A 25331-nucleotide genomic window follows, 5' to 3' on the forward strand; every position below is an offset into this window, starting at 1 on the left:
GTTGGCTTATCACTACCGGTACATTACATGAACAGGCAGTGATAGTTCGTTTATCACTAATGTTCATTACATGAACCGATAGTGATATGTATAATCACTACAGGTTCCAAAACCGGCAGTAATGATATTTTTGAACCGGCAGTGATAATATTTTCTATAGTAGTGTCACTCTCTACTAAGTGCCTTAAAAGAACTGACCTTCAGTCGCTGGTGGATAGAACTACTAGCAAAATGGCCTCCTAGTAGAGCAAGCTCATCAACCATAGTTGTCGGCTGACCTTAGTTAAGTCCATACTATCGTCCCAACCAATCTACTTCCACATGGCTATTAAGGCCCCTCCTACAACGCTTAGAGAAATTGATGCGACGCTGAGGCATTTTCTTTGGTCGAGCTGCCAACGGATCACAGGAGAAAGTTGCAAGGTAGCTGGGACCGTGTTTGCCATTAAAAAGACAACGGTGATCTCGGTGTTCTCCAACTAGATGCCTTTGCCCGAGCATTGTGCCAATGGTGCCTTTGGCAGGAGTGGAAGTCTCCACACAAGCTCTGGGTGGCTCATACATACCCTATGACAGAACTAACATGCTGCTCTTTGTAGCTGCCACAGAGATTGTGATTGGCAATGACACTTCCATATCCTTCTGGAACTTGGCCTGGGCCGGGGATTGAGACCTAGGGACTTCACCCCACTCATCTTCAATGCGTGCAAGGCTAGGCGTAAGAGTCTGTGTGAAGCTCTACACAACAACTCTTGGATCCAAGACATCGACTTCACCCAAATGACATTCCCTAGTATATTCGTCATGCTTTCTCCCTGTGGAATGTGACTCGCGAGGTTTCCTTGCGGCCACGGGCTTCTGATGATATTTTTTGGAGGATGTCTGCGTCCATGGAGTTCTCTACATCCTCGGTGTGCAGAATGCAATTCTGGGGAAGCACTGACTGCAACTACACCACCATCTTTTGGAAAGCATGGGCGCCACCCAAATATAAGTTCTTTGCTTGGCTAGCAGTCCAGAACAGGCTCTGGACAGCGGATCGCCTGGCAAAGCGAGGATGGACTTCACATCCAGTTTGCAGCCTTTGTTAAAGATTTCCTGAGACCTCTCTTCACCTACTTGTGGATTGTCAGTACACTCGTTGTATCTAGCGCCATATCGCATCTTGGATAGGCCAATCAGCAGTTCACCCAAGTCAATGGTTGCCATCGGACTCCGTGCATCAATGGTGGTCGGCAATGGCTAATGCACGTAACACCCCGTGAAAAGGACGAGATTTAGAAAGAACGCAATCGGTGCATTTTTTACCACAAGGAGATGGCCTCGGCTCAAGCCATCCACCTTATCAAGGACGAGGCCTTTCTTCGGGCTTTTGCAGGAGCGTGCCACCTTAGGCGCCTGTTAGCAAGGGAATAAGCTTTTTTTTTTTTGTTTGGGACGCTTCCCGGTTACCCCAATTCACGCTTTGTACTGGGATTATTTAAAAATTTTGCCTATCAAGCCTCTTCTTATTAATATAACGGACAACTCCTCTTCCGATTCGTTTTAAATATATATATATACAATCATTTCAAACTCACATTCGGCTAACGAAAGCGCCGCCATCTGAACTGATATATCGAGGGAGGCGACTCTGTCGTGCAGTGCATGCATCTGAACTGATCCAACCAAGCTACTGAGGAAACTAAGCTTCTTGCCGCTTGCCGGCCACGTCCAATCCACCATTCGTCTCTATCAGCTCACAAGGCCAGCTGTTCAGTTTTACTATGTGAGCTAATATTACTATGTTCAGATTAGATTAAGACTCATGTTGGCCATAGGTAAGCGCTTTCGTACAAATGAACCAATTTGTTGGCGCACGAGATCGTAAACCAAACATTGCAATTGAATATATAGTATAACAACGAAACATTGGAACTGAATGTCCTCTCCTATAAACAAAAAGTACATACCCAGATGTACATTCACTTGCCTGTAAGATGGAGCACTTTGTTCTTGTGCACGGTGCCGGCCACGGCGCCTGGTGCTGGTTCAAGCTTGTGTGCCTGCTCCAGGGCTCCGGCCACCGCGTCTCCTGCCTCGACCTCGCCGGGGCCGCAGGCAGCCGTGTCGACCCCAACGACGTCCGATCCTTCGATGAGTACGACGCGCCGCTCGTAGACTTCATGGCAACCCTGCCGGACGGCGACAAGGTTGGTATGCAGGCCATCATCTCTTCTTCAATCATTTATATGTTCTAGTGGTTCCAGAAAGACATGTTGGCATGCCCTTCCCTTAGTTGCACCATGTCATAAACCCAGAATTCAGCGCAGCACGCCCAGTGCACGCATGAAGCATTTTAGATCAGTTCAGACTAATGTTTTATTAAGGAATTATTTTAGATTGATGCACTCTAGATCACTAAACAAATGTTTATGCCACTGACTCACAGCATAGCAAATGCTGCCATCTTTTCTCAGGTAATTTTGGTAGGACACAGCGCAGGAGGGCTAAGCATGACCCACGCGATGCATTTGTTCAGAGACAAAATCAAGCAAGCGATCTTCATAGCAGCAACCATGCTCCCGTTTGGCTACCAAACAGAACAAGACATCAAAGATGTGAGCCTGACCGCCCTCTGCTCAAAACTTTCTTCAAGTGTTCTCTTATGTATGGTAGAAACAGTGGCGTTTTCTAAAACTTTCCGTTGAAAATGAACAGGGTATACCTGATTTATCCGAGTTTGGGGACGTGTATGACCTGAAATTTGGACTGGGAGAAGATCATCCACCTACATGCGTGGCTCTGAGAAAGGAGTACCAGCGCACAATCCTGTATCAACGAAGCCCCCAAGAGGTACAATATATCACATGGTTAATGAATCATTCATTTACTCGAGGAAGATAGTCTCTAGCAGGGATTTTAATTTTGTTTTACAATTTTTTTCATCCACCGGCAAAAAGACCGAAAATCGATCAATTTTCGTCCCCTACTCGGTGGGTCTCACATATCAGTGAATGAAAATTTCGGGATTAAATATTTCATTCCTCTCTTAAACTCGCGAAATTTGGCAGAATTTCGATGAAATTTTAATCCTGGGTCTCTAGCGATGCAGAGGCCGAGAACGAAGTTTTATGTGTTATATTTCCTTGTTACGATAATAAGAATTAATAAAACTTCTTTTATTGGAAAAACATAGTCTCTAGCGACCTCACTGATAACATTTTTTCAGGACTCTGCACTTGCCTCAATTCTACTGCGTCCATGGCCAGCCGCGCTAAGCACCTCCAGGTTTGGTCGTGTGGATGACGGTGTTGAGAGCACTGTCAGCGCAGTCCGTCGCGTGTACATAAAAACGGCGGACGACCACATGGTGAAGCCGGAGCAGCAGGAGGCCATGATCCGCCGGTGGCCGCCCGGCGAGGTGATGGTCATGGACACTGACCACAGCCCTTTCTTCTCCGCACCGGAGCACCTCTTGGAGCTGATCCTCAAGTCCTTGTGACCGGTGGTGTACCCATATTCGCGATCCCAGCGGAGGCTTGGCCTGTTCATTGCCACTATTTATATTGTTGTTTCGACAAAATGTCATCCTTCTCTCACTCACACATGGGATCACCTATATCAAAACATGTAGGCTAAAATGACAAATCTTCAAAACGCAGCTAAATTAGTGGATACAAGCAATTTTTCAAACTGAGTGATGTTATGTACCAATTCATCTGTCATTTGTCAATAGATCTTCGTCAGTTCTCCACCACAAAACATAATTTGAAATGCAAACTAGATGAATACCAGAAAAGTGGCGCGGCTTGCCGCGCCTGCTGACCCTCATCTTCTCCATATGGCACATGAGAAGTCTAATGAAATAAAGATAATCAGGTTGGGGGAAATGAACAAACTATCTGTATTTGCTTTGTAATGGAATACAAGCCTGATAGATAATCTTAAACAACTTAGATTTTGGACTGTACACATGATTATGCAGTTTTTTTTTTTAAACTACAAAAATCCAAGAGAGGCCCTGATGTTGTATACCTTACTGAGAATAACAGACATATCCCTTTGAATTCAATTGTTGTCAGATTGCGGATCCCAGTTGCTGCTGTCCAGCCCGTAACCTGTCGCACAGCCTTCATGAATTTGATTCTTGTCATGCACCAGCTTCAACATCTATTCGTGATAATGAGCTTCAAGAAGCCAGTGATGAGATCTTATAGAAAAGTGGTGCAGCTTTACCGCGCCTGCTAACTCTCGCCGGTTGGTCATACATAAATAGAAGGGATTATCAAATTGATACTTTAGATGAATCAAAAAGTTGATTGTACTATGTGTAAGATATTGTATATGTTGGTCATACATAAATAGAAGGGATTATCAAATTGATACTTTAGATGAATCAAAAAGTTGATTGTACTATGTGTAAGATATTGTATATATTACAGTGAAAGGTTCCTTGACTTTGGTTATATTACAACAAAATAACTCCATGAGTTCAAAATGTCAGAATAGTCTTCACGATTTTCCTTTTACTAGAAATTTCATTGTTGTCAGTATTGACATGTAGAATGGGACTCTCTCTTTATCCTCGTCCGATTAATCCACTTTTTAAAAGATCTAAAAAACAATGAATTGAAGGATTTGATTACTCAATATTCGATTGGAATGGATTCACAACAATTCTAAAAAAATTCAGAATTTTCTGATCGACCCGCTTGGCTCTCGTTCAGGTTTGGCGGAAAGGTGAAAAGCACTTCCAGTTTATTCTCGGACTTTGCTCAAGAAGAGCACAAAGCTAAAGCAATTGAAGCTGGTTATACTGAGATGGCTGTTTTTCCACTACAAAATAAATGAACTTATTTACTCCTTCTGCACCTGCGAGGGCATCAAGTCCTATTTCTGTGGTTAGATATTAGCCTAAAAAAGGAAGATCTCAATGGTCGGGAAACTTCTACTTTCGACCTCTCGTTCTACTGATGGATCGGGTAGTCCGGAGATGCTAGCTGCTAGGAATAAAAAAGAAGAGCCTCGGTTTTACCGGGGAAAAAAAAAGGATATGATGGGGTCATTCAAAAGAGGTGGGCAGACAAGCTTGGTGATTTATTGAAGCCATATCAGTTCTGTTGCTTAATTATACTTTCTAAAGTTAGTACCAGCAGTACACCTGTCTTCATAATTAGATAAAAAGATATTCATACGCTAAAATGCATGTACATCGGGTATCATATCTCAACTATCTATCAGTCTACCTACCAGTAGTACACATTGATCCTTTCTCATGTTTAAGACGGCATTGTTACTGACCTTTTGACCATTAGCTTACAAAATTGTTGATTCACTGCTATTGATTTGGCTTGACCAGCCATAGCTTAACAGATTTTGAAAAGATTTGATCTAGATATATTGATCTTTTGTGTGCTCTCACTTTCTACTGATATATTGATCTTTCAATCAATGTTTATGTCAAAGATTGAAAGTGACCGGTATTGCAAAGACTGAAAGTGAAATGGAGGGATTGTTGCTGAGTTGCCTGTTTTTCTAACTCTGGATCTCAAATAAACAATTTCTCGCTATATTTCCTGTACAGAGTTGATGGTTTAGATAGATTTTAGTTTTACTATTCTACTTATCACACAGCATGTAATCTGTTTCTTGCACAGCCAAAACCAAATATGACGACACGAGGTTTATGATATATAGCAAGTTCCGCTCGTGTTTGGTAGAACCAGTAAATTTTGAAAAAAAAAGGTGCTTTACCGCATGAACAAGGTTTGGTGCTCTGTTCATAGATATCGTAGAGTTCATCGTCATATTTACCAGACTATTATTTTGTGGATTTGTTTGCCTCAAACTTAGACGTAAATCAAACATGCCCTGTCATCTCACAAAGGTGAAAAAAAATTAGAGCGAATTGTACAAAACTATAAGTATTGTATTATTTGTAACACAAAATTATAATTATTGTGTTTAGTAACACAAACTACAAATATTGTGCACTAATTTCATATAAAATCTGATTTTAATTAGATTCAAAAAAATAGGTCTTATGTTTCTTAAAAATCCTAGAACTTTTTTTACGTATTTCATAATCTATATGCAACCTATTTTAATTAGATTCACTCAAAATCCTATGTAAAATTTAAACTAAAATTCTCCAGAAGACTACTTTATAACTCCTAACAGTTTTTAGCCCCAAATAAAATTTAAAAATTATGAAAAAAATTACTAATATTCTTCTTATCTTATAGTTCTAAAATTATTTTTAGTCCTAGATTATATGGTGAAGAAATGAGTTTATTTATAATGTTCTATTTATATACTTACAAAGTAATTCATTTTTTCACTATATAAACTATGACTGAAAATAATTTAGAAATTAATTCATCATATAAAAAAAATATTAGTGATTTTTTTTCATATTTTTAGATTTTATTTAGGATTCTAACAATTATTAGAAGTTATAAAAATAGTTTTTTAAATTTTAGTTTAAATTCTACACATATTTTTAAATAAATTCAATTAAAATAGATTGTACATGCATTATAGAACCGTAAAAAAGTTCTAGTATTTAACATAAGACTATTTTTTAAATAAATCTAATTAAAATTATGTTTTATATGAAATTAGTGTATAATATTTATAGTTTCGTATTACTTAGACACAATACTTATAATTTTATTTATATTTTTATATTACAAATAGCACCGTACTTATAATTTTATACGATTCACTAAAAAAATTAATTAACCCGTTGAAAGGATACGGTTCCGAATCGAACCCAAACTTCCAATTCTTGCATTCGTCGGAACTCAGGAGAGTCACGACGGCGCGCATGGCGACGGCGGCGCTCCGCTGCTTCCCCGGCTCCGCTATCAGTAGTGGCTTCGTCAGGCCCTCCTCCCGGCGGGGCGCCGTGGCTGCGCCGTCGCGGGAGGCCGAGCCGGCCTCTTCGCTGGGGGACCGCACCCGCCTCGACTTCCCCATCCTTCACCAGGTCTCTCCTCCCCACTATCTCCGTTACATCCGGTGGTTTGCTTGGGTTACAGTTCAATCAATCTTGTGCCTTTTAATTAAATTCATGTTCCACATCAGTTCTGACTTTTCAGAAGAATGTTCAGAAATTGTTAGTATTTTTTATGGATGAAACTGCACCCACGTTTACAGTTTGCATGCTATAAGTTCAGTAGTTTCAATAACTGCTATGTGTACTACCATCATAGGTTTTGGTATTCATCCACAGACCACAACAGCCGATAAATTGCTTATGGGATGCCGCTAGTTACTGCTTACTGAAGACCATTTGTTACTTAGATCAGGGTTCTGCTTGTTCTGGATGAAATTTCATCAAAACTTCTTCTGTGGGTTTCTGAAAGACGAAGTTTGTCTGCTTAAAAACCAAGTTAGCTGTGCTGCTACCTAAAACTTTTCCATTTGCTTCTAAAATAGATGTGGGTTTCTGTGGCATATTGCTGTTTCTAGTGCAATTATCGTTTTGAGTGTGTGGATTTCCATCAGATTAATGCCATTTCTAAGCTGACTTACATTTCTATTAACTTGATAATTCTGTGAGGCACATGATTGATGAAAGGTCCATTTTTTTAATTGCTTCTCAAAATAGCTCTTTGAAAAAATTGTTTCAGTCAATGTGGGTTGAGGAACTGCAACAGTGATTTTTTGTTGTCCTGTTGGATTCTGTCATTTCTGTTAGAAATCTTTAACCTTACAGTATGTTGGATACTAGCTTCTGGCATTTGAGTTAGGAGACTGATTTATTCATTACCACTGAAACTTTCAGGAATTTAATGGTGCCAAGTTAGTTTACTTCGACAATGGTGCAACATCGCAAAAACCTTTATGTGTAATAAAAACACTAGATGAGTACTACCGATCTTACAATTCAAATGTTCACCGTGGCATTCATGCACTCAGGTATTGTGTAAGAAACTCTAATTTTCTTATGTATAGAACTTGATTTTTACTCATCACTTCTAGTAGAAATTCTGAATTACTAGAATCGCTCTTTCTATATACATCTGTGTGTTGTTTCTTGATGCAGTGCGTCAAAACTATAAAATCCATATTAATACTATTTTGGAGCACGTATTCACCATTACCAAGTGTGGTTAAAGCCAGCTGTGTGCTGAACTGGACTTGTTCTGTTATTTTTTCTTTCCTTGTGTTAAACTCTTCCGTGCACATGCTTCCTATATCAAATGCTGATTCTATAGATGTAGTATTATGCAGTATCTGATGATCTTGACTCTTCAGTAATATATGCAACAATTGATGCACTATCGGCCAGAAGATATATTAAATTTGTCGCTTCTTAGATTTTTTTCGTCAATCAGCTTGAGTTCATCATTTATTTGAGTTTTTGGTGTTTATGCATCTACCAATGAATGTGTACACAAGTTGTACCGTAACTGACATGCTTATTTCATTTGCATCAGTGCGAAGGCTACTGATGCATATGAGGGTGCAAGAAGAAAAGTTGCAAATTTTATCAACGCAGCTGATAGCAGAGAGATTATTTTCACTCGTAATGCTACTGAAGCTATCAATTTGGTGGCCTATTCATGGGGCCTATCTAACTTAAAACAAGGAGATGAGGTGAGTCCTCTATTTTGTCCTGCTCCTGCCGGTACATTATGTTTCTAGTTGACTGTACCTGCTGTTTATGTTCCTAACTTCCTATATTGATCCACGTAACTGTGAAATTTTGTTTTCATCACAGTTTTGGTTTTTTTGCAAGCATTTATGAAAAAAATCTCTTGTTCCTTTGTAGTCTGTTAGTTAGAAAAGTGTTCATGCCAGAGAACATTGCTACTTAGTCGCATTCAAATTTCACGAAGTGGTATGATCTGGTTTATGTTCTTGGAAAACATGCAGTCTTTTGTGCACTTCTTGATAAGAACCTTTTCTCCTATTGTGTTGGTCAGATTGTTCTTACAGTTGCGGAGCATCATAGTGCTATTGTACCATGGCAATTTGTTTCCCAGAAGACTGGTGCCACCTTGAAGTATGTTGGGCTGACTAAAGAAGAGGTTCCAGACATTGAGCAGTTAAAAGGGCTTCTGTCAAAGAAGACAAAGATTGTTGTTGTCCATCATGTCTCAAATGTACTGGGTTAGTTGATGTTTTATTTCTAAAAATACTACGTAAAGGTCATGAAAACTTATGAACTCTGTAATTAACCCTTGGCAAGTGTAGATGAGTTATCTTCCTTAATTTAAAGATCTTATAGCACAAGCTATGGTGTTATCCAGGTCAAAGCTTACCAAAAGAAAGGGTTGATTCTTTTGTGAACAGAAAAAGAGGTTGAAATGAGTAGGATTAGAAGTTAGATCCCTTGTCAAATGGTATCCACATATTGTAGTTCATGATAGAATAGTAAATCAAATAGCTGCATCAGACCTTTATATGATAGTTCATAGTTTCTTTGGTACCTAATACGATGAAAGTTAAGCATGATATGATGAATTATGATGTGAGCTAAGGTCAGAACAATGTTCCGTGATTGGATCCCCTTATATAACTTTCATTTCATGTAATCTTGAACAGTTGCTGATACTGATTTTACTACAACCTTCATGAATTCCAGGTTCAATGCTTCCTATTGAGGAGATAGTAACATGGTCAAACAAAGTTGGAGCTAAAGTTCTTGTAGATGCCTGTCAAAGTGTTCCCCACATTCCAGTTGATGTTCAGAAGCTTGGTGCTGATTTTCTCGTTGCATCTTCTCATAAGGTTTGTGTTATCAACTTGCTGTTTCTAAATAACTTTGTAGCAATGTTAGAATACCACAGCAATTGACCTTCACAAGTTATGGGCTAAATTTCTCAGATGTGTGGCCCTACAGGCGTAGGATTCTTGCATGGCAAATTTGAGACCTTGTCATTGATGGAGCCTTTCTTAGGTAAGGTACTGTAAGGCGAAAGAAACTTTTTCACTCTATATCAGAGGATAAGCTTGGACATTAGTTGCTGTGAAATAGAGCCATGACTAAGCCTCGGTTTCCTGTTTGAGGAGATGTTTTACTTAGCCTTGAATACTGATTTCGCTACAGGTGGTGGTGAAATGATTGCAGATGTGTTTCAAGACAAATCCACATATGCTGAGCCTCCTTCTAGGTGAGGAATCTAATAAAAACTTCTGCTTGTTTTTATCTTTCCAGACCTGCCATCAGCTTCTATCATATCTTTTGAAGAAAGTCAGACAAGTTATACAATATCTGAACTGATAAAAACACTACAGGACAGAATAATACTGTCATCTATTATGGTCATGGCTAAAATATCATGTTATTGTTCTCAATTAGATACATACAGTCACAAACACTAAAAGGCCACTCTTTTATAAGTTTCTAATCAATCATTGATTCTGCTTACCTGCTCATGTTCTGACTTGGAAATGGAATAATTGATTATTGCCAACCTGATATGGAAACCTAGAATATTTCAAGTCAGTAACTTATACCAGAATTCTAGACAAAGGTTATTAAAATCGCAGATTCTGAATCAGATCGGAAAGCCTGCGGTAAGATCGCAAATCATAGGATCATAACTATCAGAATCGTAAAATCGTCATAGATTCTACTGACCAGAATTGTAGAACCAATTCAGTCAATTTAGATCGTAGAATCGCACAATAGAATCTATATTCTAACAACCATGATAAGGGACGCACGATGACTTTACCAAAATTTGTTGATTCTATAAAAAAAATGGTTTGTTGTAGATTTATTGGTTTACACTCAAGTAGTTCTCTTATTAACAGTTTATCTCTGATTTACATTATTTGCTGTTGTAATTGAAAAGGAACATCTCCTGGTATTGCACTAAAGACTAAAAATTATTTTTGGTGTTACAATTGGTCATATTCTTGTCTCAACTCGTTTTGAAATATTCTTATTTCATCTTTTACTCTAGATATTCTAATTATGATATGTTCTAAAAAGATTTGAGGCTGGAACTCCTGCAATTGGAGAAGCCATAGGACTGGGAGCAGCAATAGATTATCTGTCACATATTGGCATGGAGCAGATCCATGAATATGAGGTCAGTACAAATTCTGTCTTTGGTTACATCCTTTTTTGTAAAGTTATTTTACAGTCTTTATGTTGGTTGCTCCTTTATATTTTCTCCAAAACGGAGTTTGGAAGCTTTTCCTATGATAGCATTCTCACTTTTCTTAATTTTTGCTGTCCAGAAAGAGTTGGGGAGATATCTCTATGAAAACCTTCTTTCTGTTCCGAATGTCAGGATCTATGGTCCATCTCCTTCACAAACTGATCACCGTGCTCCTTTGTGTTCTTTCAATATTGAGAATGTTCATCCTACAGATATTGCAGAAATTCTTGATCTCCAGGTATGCTGAAGTTTCAACCAGTGATCTTTATGCAAATGTAGTTTTGGTTGTATCAATAGTTGGGTACTTCTCTCATAGTTGCTCCGAGCTTCATTATTCAAATTTCATAAGTGAAACTTCTATGACAACTTTGTAACTCTCTACCATGCTCCTGTTATTTGGTCGTGTTACTGATCTCTCTAGAGTCTCTAATCTGTTCTATGAGCAAAAGCTGGACCTGAGAGTGCGCTCTATGCGGCAAAGAATGACCATGTTGTGAAGAACTGAGCAAAAAGACCATAAGGCCCATTCTCAACGTCCATCCTACTGTGATCACATCAACATCATATTTCAAATGTATTGCCTAACTTTGACTGTAATCTGAAAGCGGATAGAATTTTAAACATTCTACACCATATGGCAAGGAGAAATAATGACTTTCAGGATCCAGCGTCATTATGACGCACTGTCCTTTCTCCCAAATGTTGTTTATCTCTCTCATATGTGTGTTATCTAGTTGACTTGCACAGAATAAATGCTTCTGATGCTGGATGTTTAGGTTAAATTATTTGCTGTTATGATGCATTTTGCTTACTTTCATCAAAGGACTCCATACAGCACTAGTAATTTGTATTGATCTGCTAACTCCTTGTTTCAGCATGGAGTAGCAATTCGGTCAGGGCATCATTGTGCACAGATTCTGCATCGGACCCTTGGTATCAATGCGAGTGCTCGTGCAAGTCTTCACTTTTACAATACAAAAGAGGAGGTGGATGTCTTCGTCCATGCGCTTAAAGATACTATTGATTTCCTCACTTCTCAATACTAGTGCAGTTCAATTAGTAAGTTATCCCTTTTTGCCAGTTTATTCATTATCTCGTTTGGGCTTCTGTATGATATAGTTGGAACAAAGAAAACGTCCAAAGTGTATATCTACTCAAACTGTCTACTACCTTTTTGGCTGTTCTTGTAAAAGCGTGTACGGAGTACAAACATGCCTTTTCTAATCGTCATCCACATGAGAAGTGCTGGGATCAGTGTTATATTGCTCACTAGCTCAGGCAGTTGTAATACATTCTACTGCTTCTTGCACTTGAATCTGCATCAACTATGTCCAGCTAATAAGCTGCCTTCCTGTTCTGGTGATGATATGTGTGATAACTATTGATCCAGTAGTGAATTTATGGATATATATAGTTACCTGCAGAAGTGATCTGTATCCCTCTGATTGGAACCAGGCTGAAGTGAGGGGCCAAGAAAGGACAGTTAGGTGTGCATGATTTACAGAGAAAGTAGTCCTAATTCAAAGCTCCTGCGGTCCTCCGGTTTGCTGCTGTTAGAGATAGACAGAGCACAGTGCTGCCGCTGTGCTTCTTCTTTTTTCTCTCTCACGTTGCCTCACAGTAATGGGACAGGGTAGCCCCATGTCTCATGGCTGGGTTCCATGCTTAATTTTGAGCAGATGAATCGCCCCACGCTGATGCAGTAGTATCAGCAGGTGAGGAAACATTTCAAGGATCATGGATCCGCCTCGCTTTCGATCTGTAACCTTTTCGCCTGCATCTCAGCGTGTCGGAAAGAGCAGCAAGATGAGGCAGCTGTAAATTGTGAGCTCAATGATTTCTATGGAGCTGACATCTCAGTTCTCACATAGGAGTACTACACAGACAGTGCAAATGATCGAGCTGTATAGGAAGTACCTCTTAGTGTACCACAGAGCGTAGTTTTAGGACGCACATGTCATACCATATCAAGCAAAGGATTAGCACTGAACTGAACTTTTCAGTTCCGTTTGATGTATAAATAAATTTCTCCCGAATTTCAGCCACAATTCAACAAGACACTCTCAATTCAATTCAGACGTCAAACCTGATCAGAATTTAAGGATCTGTTTGGTCAGAATTTAAGGATCTGTTTGGCAGAGTTTTTAGAGTAGTTTTTTGGCTGGAATCAGAGAGAGTTCTGCCAAACAGCAGCTTTCAGCTTTTAACTACTTGAGTGGAATCCGTAAGAGTGATTCTCTAAAATGAATTAGAAGCTGGGAAGTTGAAAAAACAGATTCCTCTGATTTACTTCCCGTACAAAATCATTTCCTCTATATATTTTATTTTAGAGAATCACTTTCAGCCACAGAATAACTTCCGCCAGAAAATCACTACTCGCAGAGAATTTGGATCAGTGAGAGCTACCAAATAGGTCCTAACTTGCCACGGTCTCCTGCATATAAATAAGCCTCGAAACTAAGAGTCTGTTTGTCAGAACTTGTTCTTAAAGCTATGTTATTTTTAGGTCTAGGAATACGTGAAACTGAAACTGTTAATACATTTAAGTATTTAGATAAATAATATTATTTTTATTTAATTTGTGAGCTGAAGCTACGAGTACACTAAAGGAATTTGGATGAACAATTTTATTATTATTTTAGACTAAAAGTAAAGGCTTAAATTATTTTATTTTATTTTATTTTACAAATTCAAAACTTGACGTGAGCTAAAATGTGGAGCTCGACCGGGTCTAAACAAAACATCCAAATATTTCGGCAAAGTCCTCTCGATTTAAATTACTACAACAAAAAGGTCCTCTCCAAAAAAAAGACCCCTTTCCATTTCAGAATTCAGACCGCCAGGAGCTCCGGCGAGAAGAGGTCGTCGAGGTCCCCCAGCTCCCCGAACTCCCACTGGCTACCCGTCGCCGTCGTCGGTAGGGAGAAGTCCATGAATTCCGACGGTTCTTCCTCGAACCACATCATCCCCGTCACCTCCCCGTCGGCGCCCAACACCAATGACTCGGGCGACGGGGGAGAGGCCGTGGAGCTCTCTGCCTCAGGGGATGTCACCGGAGGAGGCACGGGCGGCACGGTGGAGGGGGAGGAAGAGGAGGGCAAGGGCGATGAGGAGGGGGAGGAATGGAAGTTGGTGACGGCGCGGGCCCCGCGGAGGCGGATCGCGGCGGAGTCGTAGGCTGCGGCGGCCTCCTCGGCGGTGTCGAAGGTGCCGAGCCAGAGGCGCTTCCCCAGGCTGGGGTCGCGGATCTCCGCCGCCCACTTCCCCCACGGCCGCCACCTCACGCCGCGGAACCGCCGCCGCGTCCCCTGGCCCTGCTCCTCCCTGTACTCCCCACACTCGGGCTTCTTGCTCTTGCTCTTGCTCTTGCTCTTGCATGCCATCCTCCACCGGCTGGCCACCGCGGAAGACGGAAGCTGCAGGTCGATTTCTCGGACGCAGCGGCGGGCGCGGTGGTCGTCGTCGGTGGCGTCGTCGGAGTCGGTGGCGTCGTCGTCCAGGAAGTGTATGCGGACGACGCGGCGGCGACGGAGGCGGTGAGCATCCATCGGCCTCAACGGGTGAATCGGGGCCTGTGGTTTTGGGAGGGTTTTAAAGAGAGGAGACTTAGAGAGAGAGAAAAAAATAGTACTCTATTTAGTTTAAAATAAATGTTATTTTAAATTAATAAATTATTTTTTATCGGTTAAGTTTTGAATATTTAAAAATAATATGGATAGATTTGTCTAAAATATTTTTATAATAACATATTTTTTACTATATTTTATCAATATATTATAATAAAAATAATAATCAAAATTATATTTTAAGATCGTGTAGATGTACGAGACAACCCTTCGGACGGGAGGGGTAGAAGAGAGGGGAAGGCGGCTGAGGGGCATTTATGGTACTCCACTCCCTACTTCGTTTGAATGCTACTGCCGTTTGAATGCCATCTGCCACTGTCCTGTGGGGCATCCCGTTGCTGGAGCCCACTAGCCATGGGCTATATGAGTTTCGCAAGTGCTTTATTCGGTGAGGAGAGCATCTAGAGAGCCACGTGTCACGCAGCGGGGGCGGCTGCTTCTCCCCTTCACCAGATGCCTCTGAGCCAGCGTCAGACTCAGAGGAGCTGACTGAGCCAGTGGGACCAAGCATGCAGGGGCAAGATAGTCATTCGTCGCATGGCAGGTTTGGTTGACACGCAAGACAAGGTCATCATAAAAATGCTTTCTTCGGGTACCAAATACTACTAGGACTTAGACCAGTACTAGCTAAGTGAATGTGCTTTACCATGAAAATATAAATATTATATATATGATAATATCAAATATAACTTTAAGTATGAAGATTTGGATACGTTATGGAAGAGTTGTCGGACGAACACGTCGAGAGCACTATAGTTTGATTTCATATGATATTAAAAAAGATAAGAAGATTATCTATTATTTTTCTTCCTAATTTATTTATTTATTTTTATTAGTAAAATGAGTTATATATCCGTAACCTATAACAAGGAGAGACTGGAGGATAAGAATTGATAGCAAATGTTCAAATTTAGAGCTTATTTGGGTGCTCAAGCGAAAAAAACTAGGGACCTCGACGACGATTTGAGATGGCCATCGTCAATCCCCACAAAACCGTGGAAAACAAAGTTCTGTATTTGGGTATTGGAAGGGGGAGCAAGAGGATGAAATCCCCGTCCATTTAAAACAAGACAATTCACCGAATTCAAGAAAAAATTCATCCGAAAGCCAGATTCTACCATGCAAACTTCAATCGAATGTATATAGCATATCCAATCTCTTCTTAACCATCTGTAGCATCACAATGAATCAATTTCACCTTGGTGGAGCCCACCGAATCGGATGCTGCAGTTACAGATAATAATACATCGGCAAGGATGCCTGGGGAGGAGATGCAACCAATGAAGAGGATGGAAGGCTTGAAGCAGAGACATGGCCGTGTGGCAAGGCGCATGCAGGCATCAGGGCATGCGTGGAGGTTCTTCCAATTGCGATGTCGCGTATGGCCGCGGAGGAGACACCTGCATCGAAGCAAAACCTGCGGCGACGGTGGCGGCGGCGAGGTGTTGTGACTCACGACAGTGGGCAAGCAAGGGCGAAGACGACGGGTTCTCTTCCACACGTCAGGAGGTGTTTTTTATTCCCCGTCATTCCACGGGTATCGGGGTGGATTGGGTCGGGAAGTTTTTGCCCAGCTAATACCCAAATGGTTATCGGGGTTTGCAGGAAGGCAAAATCCACAGGTTGATTTGTTCTGTGGAATCCCTACGGGGAATTGGGCATCCAAACAAGCCCTTAGAGATTTTTATTAGATAAAAAGAAAATAGAGGAAAAAAGGAGATGTAAAAAATAACTTGTATTTTATATAGTAGAGATCAGTAGTTTTTTAAAATTCACGCTCATGGGAACTGCATCTTGTGTTGTGCAACTCAAAGAAGCGATTACATACATAACCAAGAGATAGTCAGATTGGCGGTGAATTTGCCTCCAGCACAGCAGTCCCTAACAACCCAAACCCAAAAGGGCAGAGGAAAAAAACCGAGGCAATACGCACCAGTATGAAGCATGCACATCAATGCCAACTTTGCAACAGATTATCCTACACAAAACATGAAGCACAAATGGATCTCATCATAGTCTTTTGTGTTGAAACACATGACTGCATGAAGACTCATTTTACCCTTTTCGGTAGCTCTGCTCAGAACGGAGTAGCAGAAGCACCAGCAGAACAAGTCCTTCCACATAGAAGCGTCAGAGCATCCTCTTCTTCAGGTTCCACAATTTCCTGCAACTGCTCTCATGTTGCTTGCAACTAATCTGTCTTCCCTGCATTTCATAAAACAGCAAAAACTCACATGGTGTGGCTCACATGACCGAGAGGTTTGTTGTGAAAAAATAACGTGATCCATTATGTTCTATGCGGCCTCTAATACTGTTGTTTCAAAATATTATCCGGGTCATTTTTTCTTGGGATCCAGGGTATGAGATATGCCTCGAAGAATACACATTTTCATTACCATATACTATCACAGAATGCACTCCTATGTCAGCTTACTGGATTCCATAAATACGAAAATTCTAGTCCATGTTCATATGTGTATAGTGGTGGCATTTTGGTGCTTTACATGATTTAAGACTATCAAGTTATCTACTGAATATTTAAGCATGCATGTGGTTAAAAAAACTACTACCATTCACGATCTAGTAGAACTAATTTGATTTCTTCTCGAAAAATGACTAGATACTTTTTTTATCTATAGCTAAAACCTGGTAGGAAATGTGTGAACATGCATACCCCGAGAGAAAAGCCAGGTTGCTGGGACGTCTCCACTCTTCAATGATACCAAAGGAAAGAGCGCACAGGCCTTCCAGTCTTTCATGTCGTACACAATACAAGATGTGGCTGTTTTCTTCCAAAGCCAGTCGGTGTAATCATCCAGGAAGAAGATACAGTCCCCTGGCAGATCGTACGGAATTTTCGTGTTCCAAGAATGACGCCACTTCTTCCAAACCTGCACACTATCTCCGCTTTGCAAACTATCAGCAGTGTGCGGGTGTGCCATGGGATTCAAGGAGTTAGGGCATCCAAATGAAATTGTGTTCCGGTGGCAGGGGGTCTCCCTCGATGATGTGCTCAATTTGAGACACTTGCTCATCGTTGTCATGCTCATCCACAATGTCAAAGGCAAAATGATCCTCATTGTTGACATCAATAGCGTAGAGCTTCCCTTGGAATTAAGAAGATCACATGTGAGAGCCGCCGGCACTCCTCGTGTGCGCTCACTGACTAGGCGGCAGCTCCTAGTCAGCACAATCCAGGCATCCAGCCTCCCTGCCACTACCGTCACCACCATTGGTCCCTGGTCCGCTCTCTACTCCGCACACGGGCCCGTCCTTGCCAATTAGTTGGCCCTCATCAGAGTCGAAGGTGGAGGAGGCGGCGGCCATGGAGGTCTCCTCCCAGGAGGCCTTCTTTGACTTCTCCATGGATGAGGAGGAGGACGGTGGTGACGACCTGATGACCTCTGGTGGTGGGAGGGCTCTTCATCGCCGGTAAGCTCGGAGGAGGAAGAGCAAGAGGAAGAGAAGGGTGGCCTCGGAGTTGAGGAGGTCGGTAGCAACTCAAAGATGGAGGAGGAGGCCAGCGTTGAGGGCAAGCTCGACACCGGCAAGGCTGAGAATGATGCTGGCAGCGAGGGCTAGGGCTACGACAACAAGGGCAAGAGCAACATCAACTCTGACTCCGACAACGACGATGACGCTAGCCTCTTCTTTGCCATTAGCCACTCTGTCGCCCTTGATGGTAGGCCGACCAAGAGGTGTAGGCTATTTTAGTATTATTTAGTGTAAGTGACACATGCGTGCTTAATTGCAGCCTTTTGCGATTTGGATAGGGGGATTTTGTGTAAATTCGGATCCTTTATAGTAACTGATATTTTTTTTGTGTAAATTCATGAAAAGATCAATTAGAAGATGCGCTGATGGTGCTGACGAAGAAGTCTAGGACAGTGTATCTAGGATATGCTAAAATGTAGTAATCATGTACTAATTTTCTTTGTGTATAATGAAAAGATCTTTTTTAAATTAAATTATCTTGTGTTTAAATTTATTCTTGTGTTGAAATGCACTTCTTATGTAAATATGCACCTACATGCCTCGTATGCATCTCCAAGCATTGTTTTGTTTAATTTATCTTTTGTTTTTGGGCATATTTTACTATTTTTATATCTTTTTTCAGGCTCTGGAATTAAGTATCACTGATATATTGTCTTCGACAGTTCCAGCGCTGAACCATGGAAGATAACTAATTATCTTAGATAGCTCTTTACCCATCGGAGATAACCAGCCATTATCAATGACTCTATAACTGTGGTGGCTTAGAAACCATCTAAGACAAGGTTTTCCTAGGTGTGTGAGATGAGGCTCTGTCGCATTGGATACAATCTGACCAATAAATCATTGAAATACTAAGCTTCTATTCCATGTATCCACATGTCAAATCCCTAAATTTTCCCCCCTTTTCTCCCTCCTCTCTCTCTCTTTCTCTCTTCTCTCTCTCCCCGTGACTCGCCGTCCCGTCGCCGCGCGCAGCGCCGCTCGCCGTCCCGTCGCCACCGGCAGACCCCGCGCCCCGTGCCCGAGCCTCGCGCCCCGCGCTGCCTCGCCCCGCGCGCCGCTCCGAGCCCCGCCGGCCGCTATAAAGCGGTGAACAGTGCCATCCCCCTCCTCACTTCACCTCTCTCTCCCGAGCACTCTCTACCGCCGCCGCCCTCTCTCCGAGAACCTTGCCGCCGGTGAGCACCTCCCTCTTCCTCCCCTCCTTTCCCTCTCCTCGAAGGCGTACCTGGGCCCCTCCTTGACGCCGGCCGCCGCCGTTCCCCGTCGCCGGCCTCCGCTGCCCGTCGCCGAGCCGAAGCCGCCCTCTCTCCGGCCGCCGCCGCCCCCGGCTGGTGCCCTGCCGCCGCCCTCCGCCGGCACGGCCGCCGCCACCGGCGCCCCGTCGCCGGCCTCCGCCGGCCCCCGCCGCTGCGCCGCCGTCGCCCCTCTCTCTCCCTCCCTTCCGTTCTCTCTCTGCCAAGCCGAGCCGGCCGCCTCTCTCTACTCTCTCTCTCTCTCTCTCTCTCTCTCTCTCTCTCTCTCTCTCTCTCTCTCTCTCTCTCTCTCTCTCTCTCTCTTATATCCTTTCCCCCTGTGTGGCTGTCATGTGGGTCCGGTTGGAGCCGAGCCGCGAGCAGCCGAGCCCACCGACAGCAACTGAGCCGAGTCTGAGCCGAGCCGACCCCAGAGCCGAGCCGCGAGCCCGAGTCCAGTCCGAGCCGACTCAGCCGAATATTCCGGGAATATTCCCCCCTTTTTCCTTTTTCTGAATTTTTCTCCCGGCAAACCTTCCGAAGCCCGTTTCTCCTCCGTCCTAACTCCGTTTTCATCGATTCTTCCACCGATATTCATCTAAATTCGAGATCTATCCAATCATATCAATTTCATAATTTTTGTAAATTGTTTGGTCATTATTTTAATTGTTTGATTGATTGTGCCTTTGTCGTTGTTGCAACTATTAGAGGAAGGAGCATTCGAGGACGACCCCGAGGACTCAGAGTTTGAAGGAGCAAGCGAGGACTTCAACGAAGGCAAGTCCTACAACCGTTGACCATGTTGATCCTATGTTTTTTTAAACACAACCCATAGAGCCATTGTTTCAAATAATAGGAGTATGCATGTTTAGATTAATAGTTATGATTCTTAAAGAAATGCTAGAATAGTTATGACCCAGCTTGTTTATCCCATGCCTTGTCTTGTTACCATTATTCTGTTAAAACCCTAGAAGATTCCCAACATCAACTATAATGATTGTTTGGAAGATTGCTTGTTTACTAGTATGCTTAGGATTGCTTTGCTCAAAAGAAAGAACTAGATTATTTACATGTGATAATCATGCTTTACAAAATGAATGGTGTGTGTTTGGTGCTTGGTGCGTGTAAAACTTGTGTTCTTGGGAAAACTCTAGAGTAGTGTTGACGAGGGTGAGTAAGGTGCCCTACAAAGGTGGGAGCCACCTTGGAGCAAGGTTCGCCTTTGTGGTGTTCTTGTTGGGAGACTCTTACCTCGGTCATATAAGGACCGGTTCGCTGTGACATCTCACCTAGTATCCTCTCGTACAACCACATGGCCTGTATGGGCAGGACTTGACCTAACCCCTCTGACTTAGTGCAGTACCCACCCGGAGGTCGGTAGTGGCAATGGGGACCAGGAGAAGACTTGGGTAGTGTGTAGCCTAAGGTCCGGCTGGTGATATTGTTGAGGCTAAGTCAAGCCTTGGGATTGCTAAGTGATCTTTCCCGTAATTCTTCTAAAGCCCCTGGTATCTTAGTGCACCATGGGTGGATATTGTGGCTTCGTTGTGAGGTCGTTACGTCTCGTTATGACGGTTACACCAGTTGCTAAGGTGGGAGCCTGTGCATATCTTGTGGGTAAAGTGTACAACCTCTGCAGAGTGTTAAACCTATCCGGATAGCTGTGTCCTCGGTCAAGGACATGATATGCTTTGGTCACAATGATTAGCTTTTTGGCGTGAGTAACTCCTTGGCGTGTGAGTGGGCTGTGTGCCCGTGTTTTCTAAAAGAATGGTTTTGGCTTTGTGCCCTAAGCCTCCTGGACTGTGTGTCCGCTGGCAAAGTTCTGTGGGCTGTGTGCCCGTGTTTTCTAAAAGATTGGTTTTGGCTTTGTGCCCTAAGCCTCCTGGACTGTGTGTTCACTGGCAAAGTCTTGTGGGAACTGGCGGGACGGGTATACCTCCCCCAGGGCCGCCAACCCCCATAAGCTCAACTTATGTATTTCTCTTGAAAGTGTTTTTATTAAAAGTTGGTCTTTGCAAAATGAACCCTGCATCAATAAAACTAGCTTTCCGCAAAACCTAAAAGACTCTACAGCCTTATCCTTGAACTACCCTTAAGCATCTAATTTCTCCCCTTGAGGTAGGACTTGCTGAGTACCTTATGTACTTATACTTGCTAATTGTGGATCCAGATGATCCAGAGGCTGACTTCGCCGAAGAAGGAGATAAAGATTAGAGAAGCCGGTTTCGTCTGCACTCAAGCTGCCTGTAGGGCTTGGGTCGCTTTTGTGTGTTTCCGCTGTGTTTTGAGGGTTTGTAAGATTATGCCTTCGGGTTTCTATTGTAATGATCTCTGCATTGTGCTTTATTATCGTATTTATTCGATGTATGACTATGATGTCTATTTCTGTTGGAGTTCGTGCGTACCAGCTACTGATCTAGGGACTGGTATGAGCTACACGAGGTGACCCCAAAGGAGGGGTCCGACACCACACTTTATTTGATATATTGTTGCGCTAAACTATACCTCCATCATATAGGATGGTCCTAACAGCCTAAGTCTAAATAGCTATACTCTCAATCAAACGGCAGGCTATGAGATGTAATTTTGTGCAATAAAATGTCAACTAATGTATGTTTGTTGCAATAGAAAACAAAAGCATAGTCTCGACTCTCGAGTGTAATTTTACGAAATTTACTCTTCTCTTCACAGCACCCATACACCATACATACATACAATTTAGATAGGACAACATAAATTAAAAAAACAAACATAATACTCAAGGTACAAGCCACATAAATTAAAAAAATAAACATAATACTCAAGGTACAAGCCACAGTTTTTTCTTCTAAATTACTAGCTAGATGATCATAACATGATTAACCTATGGAGAACCTCCTCCTCTTGGGCTTGCCCACATGATGATCATGCATCGTATTCCTGTGGCGTCCATCGGCGATGCTGGACGTGTCCTTGGCCCACCCGCCTTTGAACGGGTTCAGCCGGCTCAACGTTCGCGACACCGACCCCAAGAAGCTCGCCTTCTTCGCCGGCGACGCCCTCGACCCGCTCCCCTTGCTGTGCTGCATCCCCGACACGTACGCCCGCATCCGGGCCAGCTCCGACCGCAGCGCCTCGTTCTCCTGGGCCAGCGACGCGTCCGCTCTCGCCTGCGCGCGAGCCTTCCCGGCGGCCGACTGCCTGTCCCACTCCCACCCGCCGTCGTCGGCGCCGGCTTCGCTGCGGAGCTCGAGCTGGTCGTAGTAGAGCGCGCTGAGCGCGGCCTGGAGCGGGAGCCGCTTGTTCTGCGACGCGTGGAGGCGCCCCTGGTACGACAGCTTCAGCGGGTCCATCACGCTGCACACCTTCTCCCGCTCGATCTCGTCCAGCGCCGGGTGCGTCTTGAGGTAGATGTCCACGGCGCGGTACAGGCAGTCGTGCGACGCCCGCGCGCCCTTGGGCACCGCGCCGGCCACGGCCACGAACTTGGAGATCGGCAGCGCCTCCTCCGTCGCTAACTCCGCCGCCACCTCGTCCACCGTCTTCGCCACCTTCTCCAGCGCGACCGAACCGAGCTCTGCCCCGGACAGAGACGCTCTCCGGCTCCGGCCGTTCGCGCCGCCCTCCGACGCCGCTTGTCTCTCGACGAAGGCGGCGATGACGCGCCGGACGGTGTCGGTGTTTGTGACGCGGTCTCCGGCGCCGTCGAGCGCGACGGCCAGCAGGTCCCCTGCGGTGGCCTGGTCGAGCACCGCCGCGACGCGGAGCTCCAGGTCGCGGCATGTCTTGGCGGAGGCTTCGGTGCTCACTGCGGCGTGGAGGAGGCGGCAGAGGAAAGCGGCCGGGAGTGGCGCGTCGGTGGCGGAAGGGAGCACGGTCACGACGGACTCGAGAAGCGCGCGGCTTTCCCTGTCTCGGGGGTCGGCGAGGACTTCGGCCAGCACGAGCTCCGCGTAGGCGGTGGCCGCGGTGGCAAGCACCTCCGGGTCGGCGCGGCGGCAGCGCAGCGCGGTGACGACCTTTTGGAAGGACGCCGGCGAGAGGGACGCGAGCTCAGCCACCCACCACCCCGGCGGGGACCTCGTCGGGAACAACACCTCGTTGCAAATCTTGAGCGCGACGGCGTCAGAGGAACGCCGCACGATGCCGAGCTCCTCCGCGGCCGGGAGGAGGCCCTCGCAGGAGCGCAGCACGGCCACGGCGCTCGGCAGCGTGCGCAGCCCGGTCTGCGCGAGGAACTCCTCCACGCGACGCGCCAGGCCGCCGTCAGCGGGCTGCTGCATGTCGAGGAACGCGGCGGCGCAGCGGAGCCCGGCCGCGTTGGGCGCGGTTATCTCGAATTTGGCGCCGTAGCAGTACCGCGCGGCCTTCTCGAACGCGTCGGCGCCGCCCGGCAGCGCGGAGAGGTCGAGCTCGACGGTGGCCGGTGGATCTTTCCTCGCCGCGGCGACGGCCCTGCTGATGTAACCGCACTTGGGCACCATGACCGCCTGATTGTACAAGAGAAGCGCGTGAACATCATCAGCCTCTGATCGTGTCAATTCTTACGTTGTTGATCTTTCACCCCCCAAAAAACAGAGCTTTTTTTTTTAAAAAAAAATAAGAATTGCTCGAGAAAAAAACGGAGAAGATCAACTGAACCCTGTGAAATCCACGCGATGAGGATGATCTGAAATCGGATTTGAACACTACTCCTACCTTGTGGAGAGGGAAGACGGAGTCGCCGATCCGGATGGTCAGGTCGGTGGGGATCTCCGTCGAGGACACCCTGCATGGAATATGGATGCAACAGAGAAACAGGAGCATCAGCACGCGTACACCATTGAAGCTGAGCTCGCACACGGGCAATCGAACTGCGAGCGTACCACTGGCAGATCCTCTCCATCTCCATGGAAGCAGGGAAGCGTGAGCTGTTGCCGCTGGAGGCCTGCATGGGCTCTTCTCTTCTCTTCTCTTGTCTTCTCTTCGGGAGGCAGTCCTTCGATCCATGCCCTCCGATATATAGAGATTGCATTCCGTATAGGCTCTTGAGCTCGACAGTTTTTATTCTTATTTTTGGGTTTTGGTTTTTGTTTTCTAGTGGCAAAGGGATTTGGTATGGATGATCTGATTGGATACGATAGTTGCATGGCTGGTGTTCGTTCGATCGATGGAGCAGCAAGTGCAAGCTTGTGTTTGGAATGGCGTCCTGGTCAGTTCTGGGCAACTCAACTAGTGGTCCTTGTTTGCCGTGACTCATAATTGTTTGCTTCTGCGATCGCTTCTAAGGAGAAGCTCATTCTCATCTAATTATAGATTATACGTTTTCGTAGTATAATTTAATTTATAAATTATGATAATTAATTTTTATATTGAAACTATTTGTTCTTATTTTATTTTTATTTTTATTTTTAAACCTAAAATCTATAATCAGAATAAAAAATAAACATGAGCTCAGTTTATTGAACGGCAGCTTTTCCATCCATGTTCACAAGTACAGCAGCACCATCTGCTTGTCCTGCCAAGACGTTTGGAGGTCCTCAAGTACACTACTAACTGTTTGATTAGCTACAACATCCATCGTAGTCGTCGAAAGTTGAAGCAAATTAATACTGCATTAGCATAGCAGTGCATGAAATGGTTTCACACGACGAAAACAGTTCAATCCTGGCGGAAATTACAAAGAAGGAAAGTTCTTCAGTTCTAGCCGATCCTAATTATATTCTCCATCGACAAGTCCAGTTTGTTCTTGCAGCTCCATGAATAGTGACATCTCCCAAACGCATGCAAGCATCAACTTCGCCAGGGTTGAAGACAAGGAGCTACTGTGATCTGACGATCTAATCAACAACTGAATACGTACGTGCTTGTAGCTTTCACCGGCGCAAGAGTATAAGACGAACGTA

At 44.1% G+C, this 25331-nt stretch overlaps 4 protein-coding genes across 4 annotated transcripts; 2 read left to right on the forward strand and 2 right to left on the reverse strand.

The window, feature by feature from the left end:
* The first annotated feature begins 1973 nt into the window (after positions 1-1973).
* LOC133887319 (methylesterase 17-like) lies at positions 1974-3532 on the forward strand. The gene is made up of 4 exons (XM_062327250.1): positions 1974-2192; positions 2460-2600; positions 2701-2835; positions 3212-3532. The coding sequence occupies exons 1-4, from the start codon at positions 1980-1982 to the stop codon at positions 3482-3484; spliced, it is 762 nt and encodes a 253-aa protein (XP_062183234.1). The 5' UTR covers positions 1974-1979; the 3' UTR covers positions 3485-3532.
* A 3189-nt stretch (positions 3533-6721) lies between these two features.
* LOC133886989 (cysteine desulfurase 1, chloroplastic-like) lies at positions 6722-12368 on the forward strand. The gene is made up of 10 exons (XM_062326900.1): positions 6722-6973; positions 7775-7908; positions 8430-8589; positions 8919-9105; positions 9581-9726; positions 9823-9895; positions 10046-10109; positions 10937-11036; positions 11188-11346; positions 11984-12368. Exons 1-10 carry the CDS (start codon positions 6812-6814, stop codon positions 12152-12154), a joined length of 1356 nt encoding a protein of 451 aa, XP_062182884.1. The 5' UTR covers positions 6722-6811; the 3' UTR covers positions 12155-12368.
* A 1491-nt stretch (positions 12369-13859) lies between these two features.
* On the reverse strand, positions 13860-14689 carry LOC133887161 (pathogenesis-related genes transcriptional activator PTI6-like). Its single transcript, XM_062327104.1, has one exon. It carries the CDS (start codon positions 14654-14656, stop codon positions 13940-13942), a length of 717 nt encoding a protein of 238 aa, XP_062183088.1. The 5' UTR covers positions 14657-14689; the 3' UTR covers positions 13860-13939.
* Positions 14690-22119: 7430 nt separating this feature from the next.
* Positions 22120-24588, reverse strand: LOC133887267 (root phototropism protein 2-like). The gene is made up of 3 exons (XM_062327208.1): positions 24312-24588; positions 24145-24214; positions 22120-23936 (listed from the first exon to the last, which is right to left on the reverse strand). Exons 1-3 carry the CDS (start codon positions 24458-24460, stop codon positions 22326-22328), a joined length of 1830 nt encoding a protein of 609 aa, XP_062183192.1. The 5' UTR covers positions 24461-24588; the 3' UTR covers positions 22120-22325.
* Between the last annotated feature and the right edge of the window lie 743 nt (positions 24589-25331).

The sequence above is a fragment of the Phragmites australis genome, chromosome 12 (assembly GCF_958298935.1).
Source record: "Phragmites australis chromosome 12, lpPhrAust1.1, whole genome shotgun sequence".
Classification (NCBI taxonomy): domain Eukaryota; kingdom Viridiplantae; phylum Streptophyta; class Magnoliopsida; order Poales; family Poaceae; genus Phragmites; species Phragmites australis.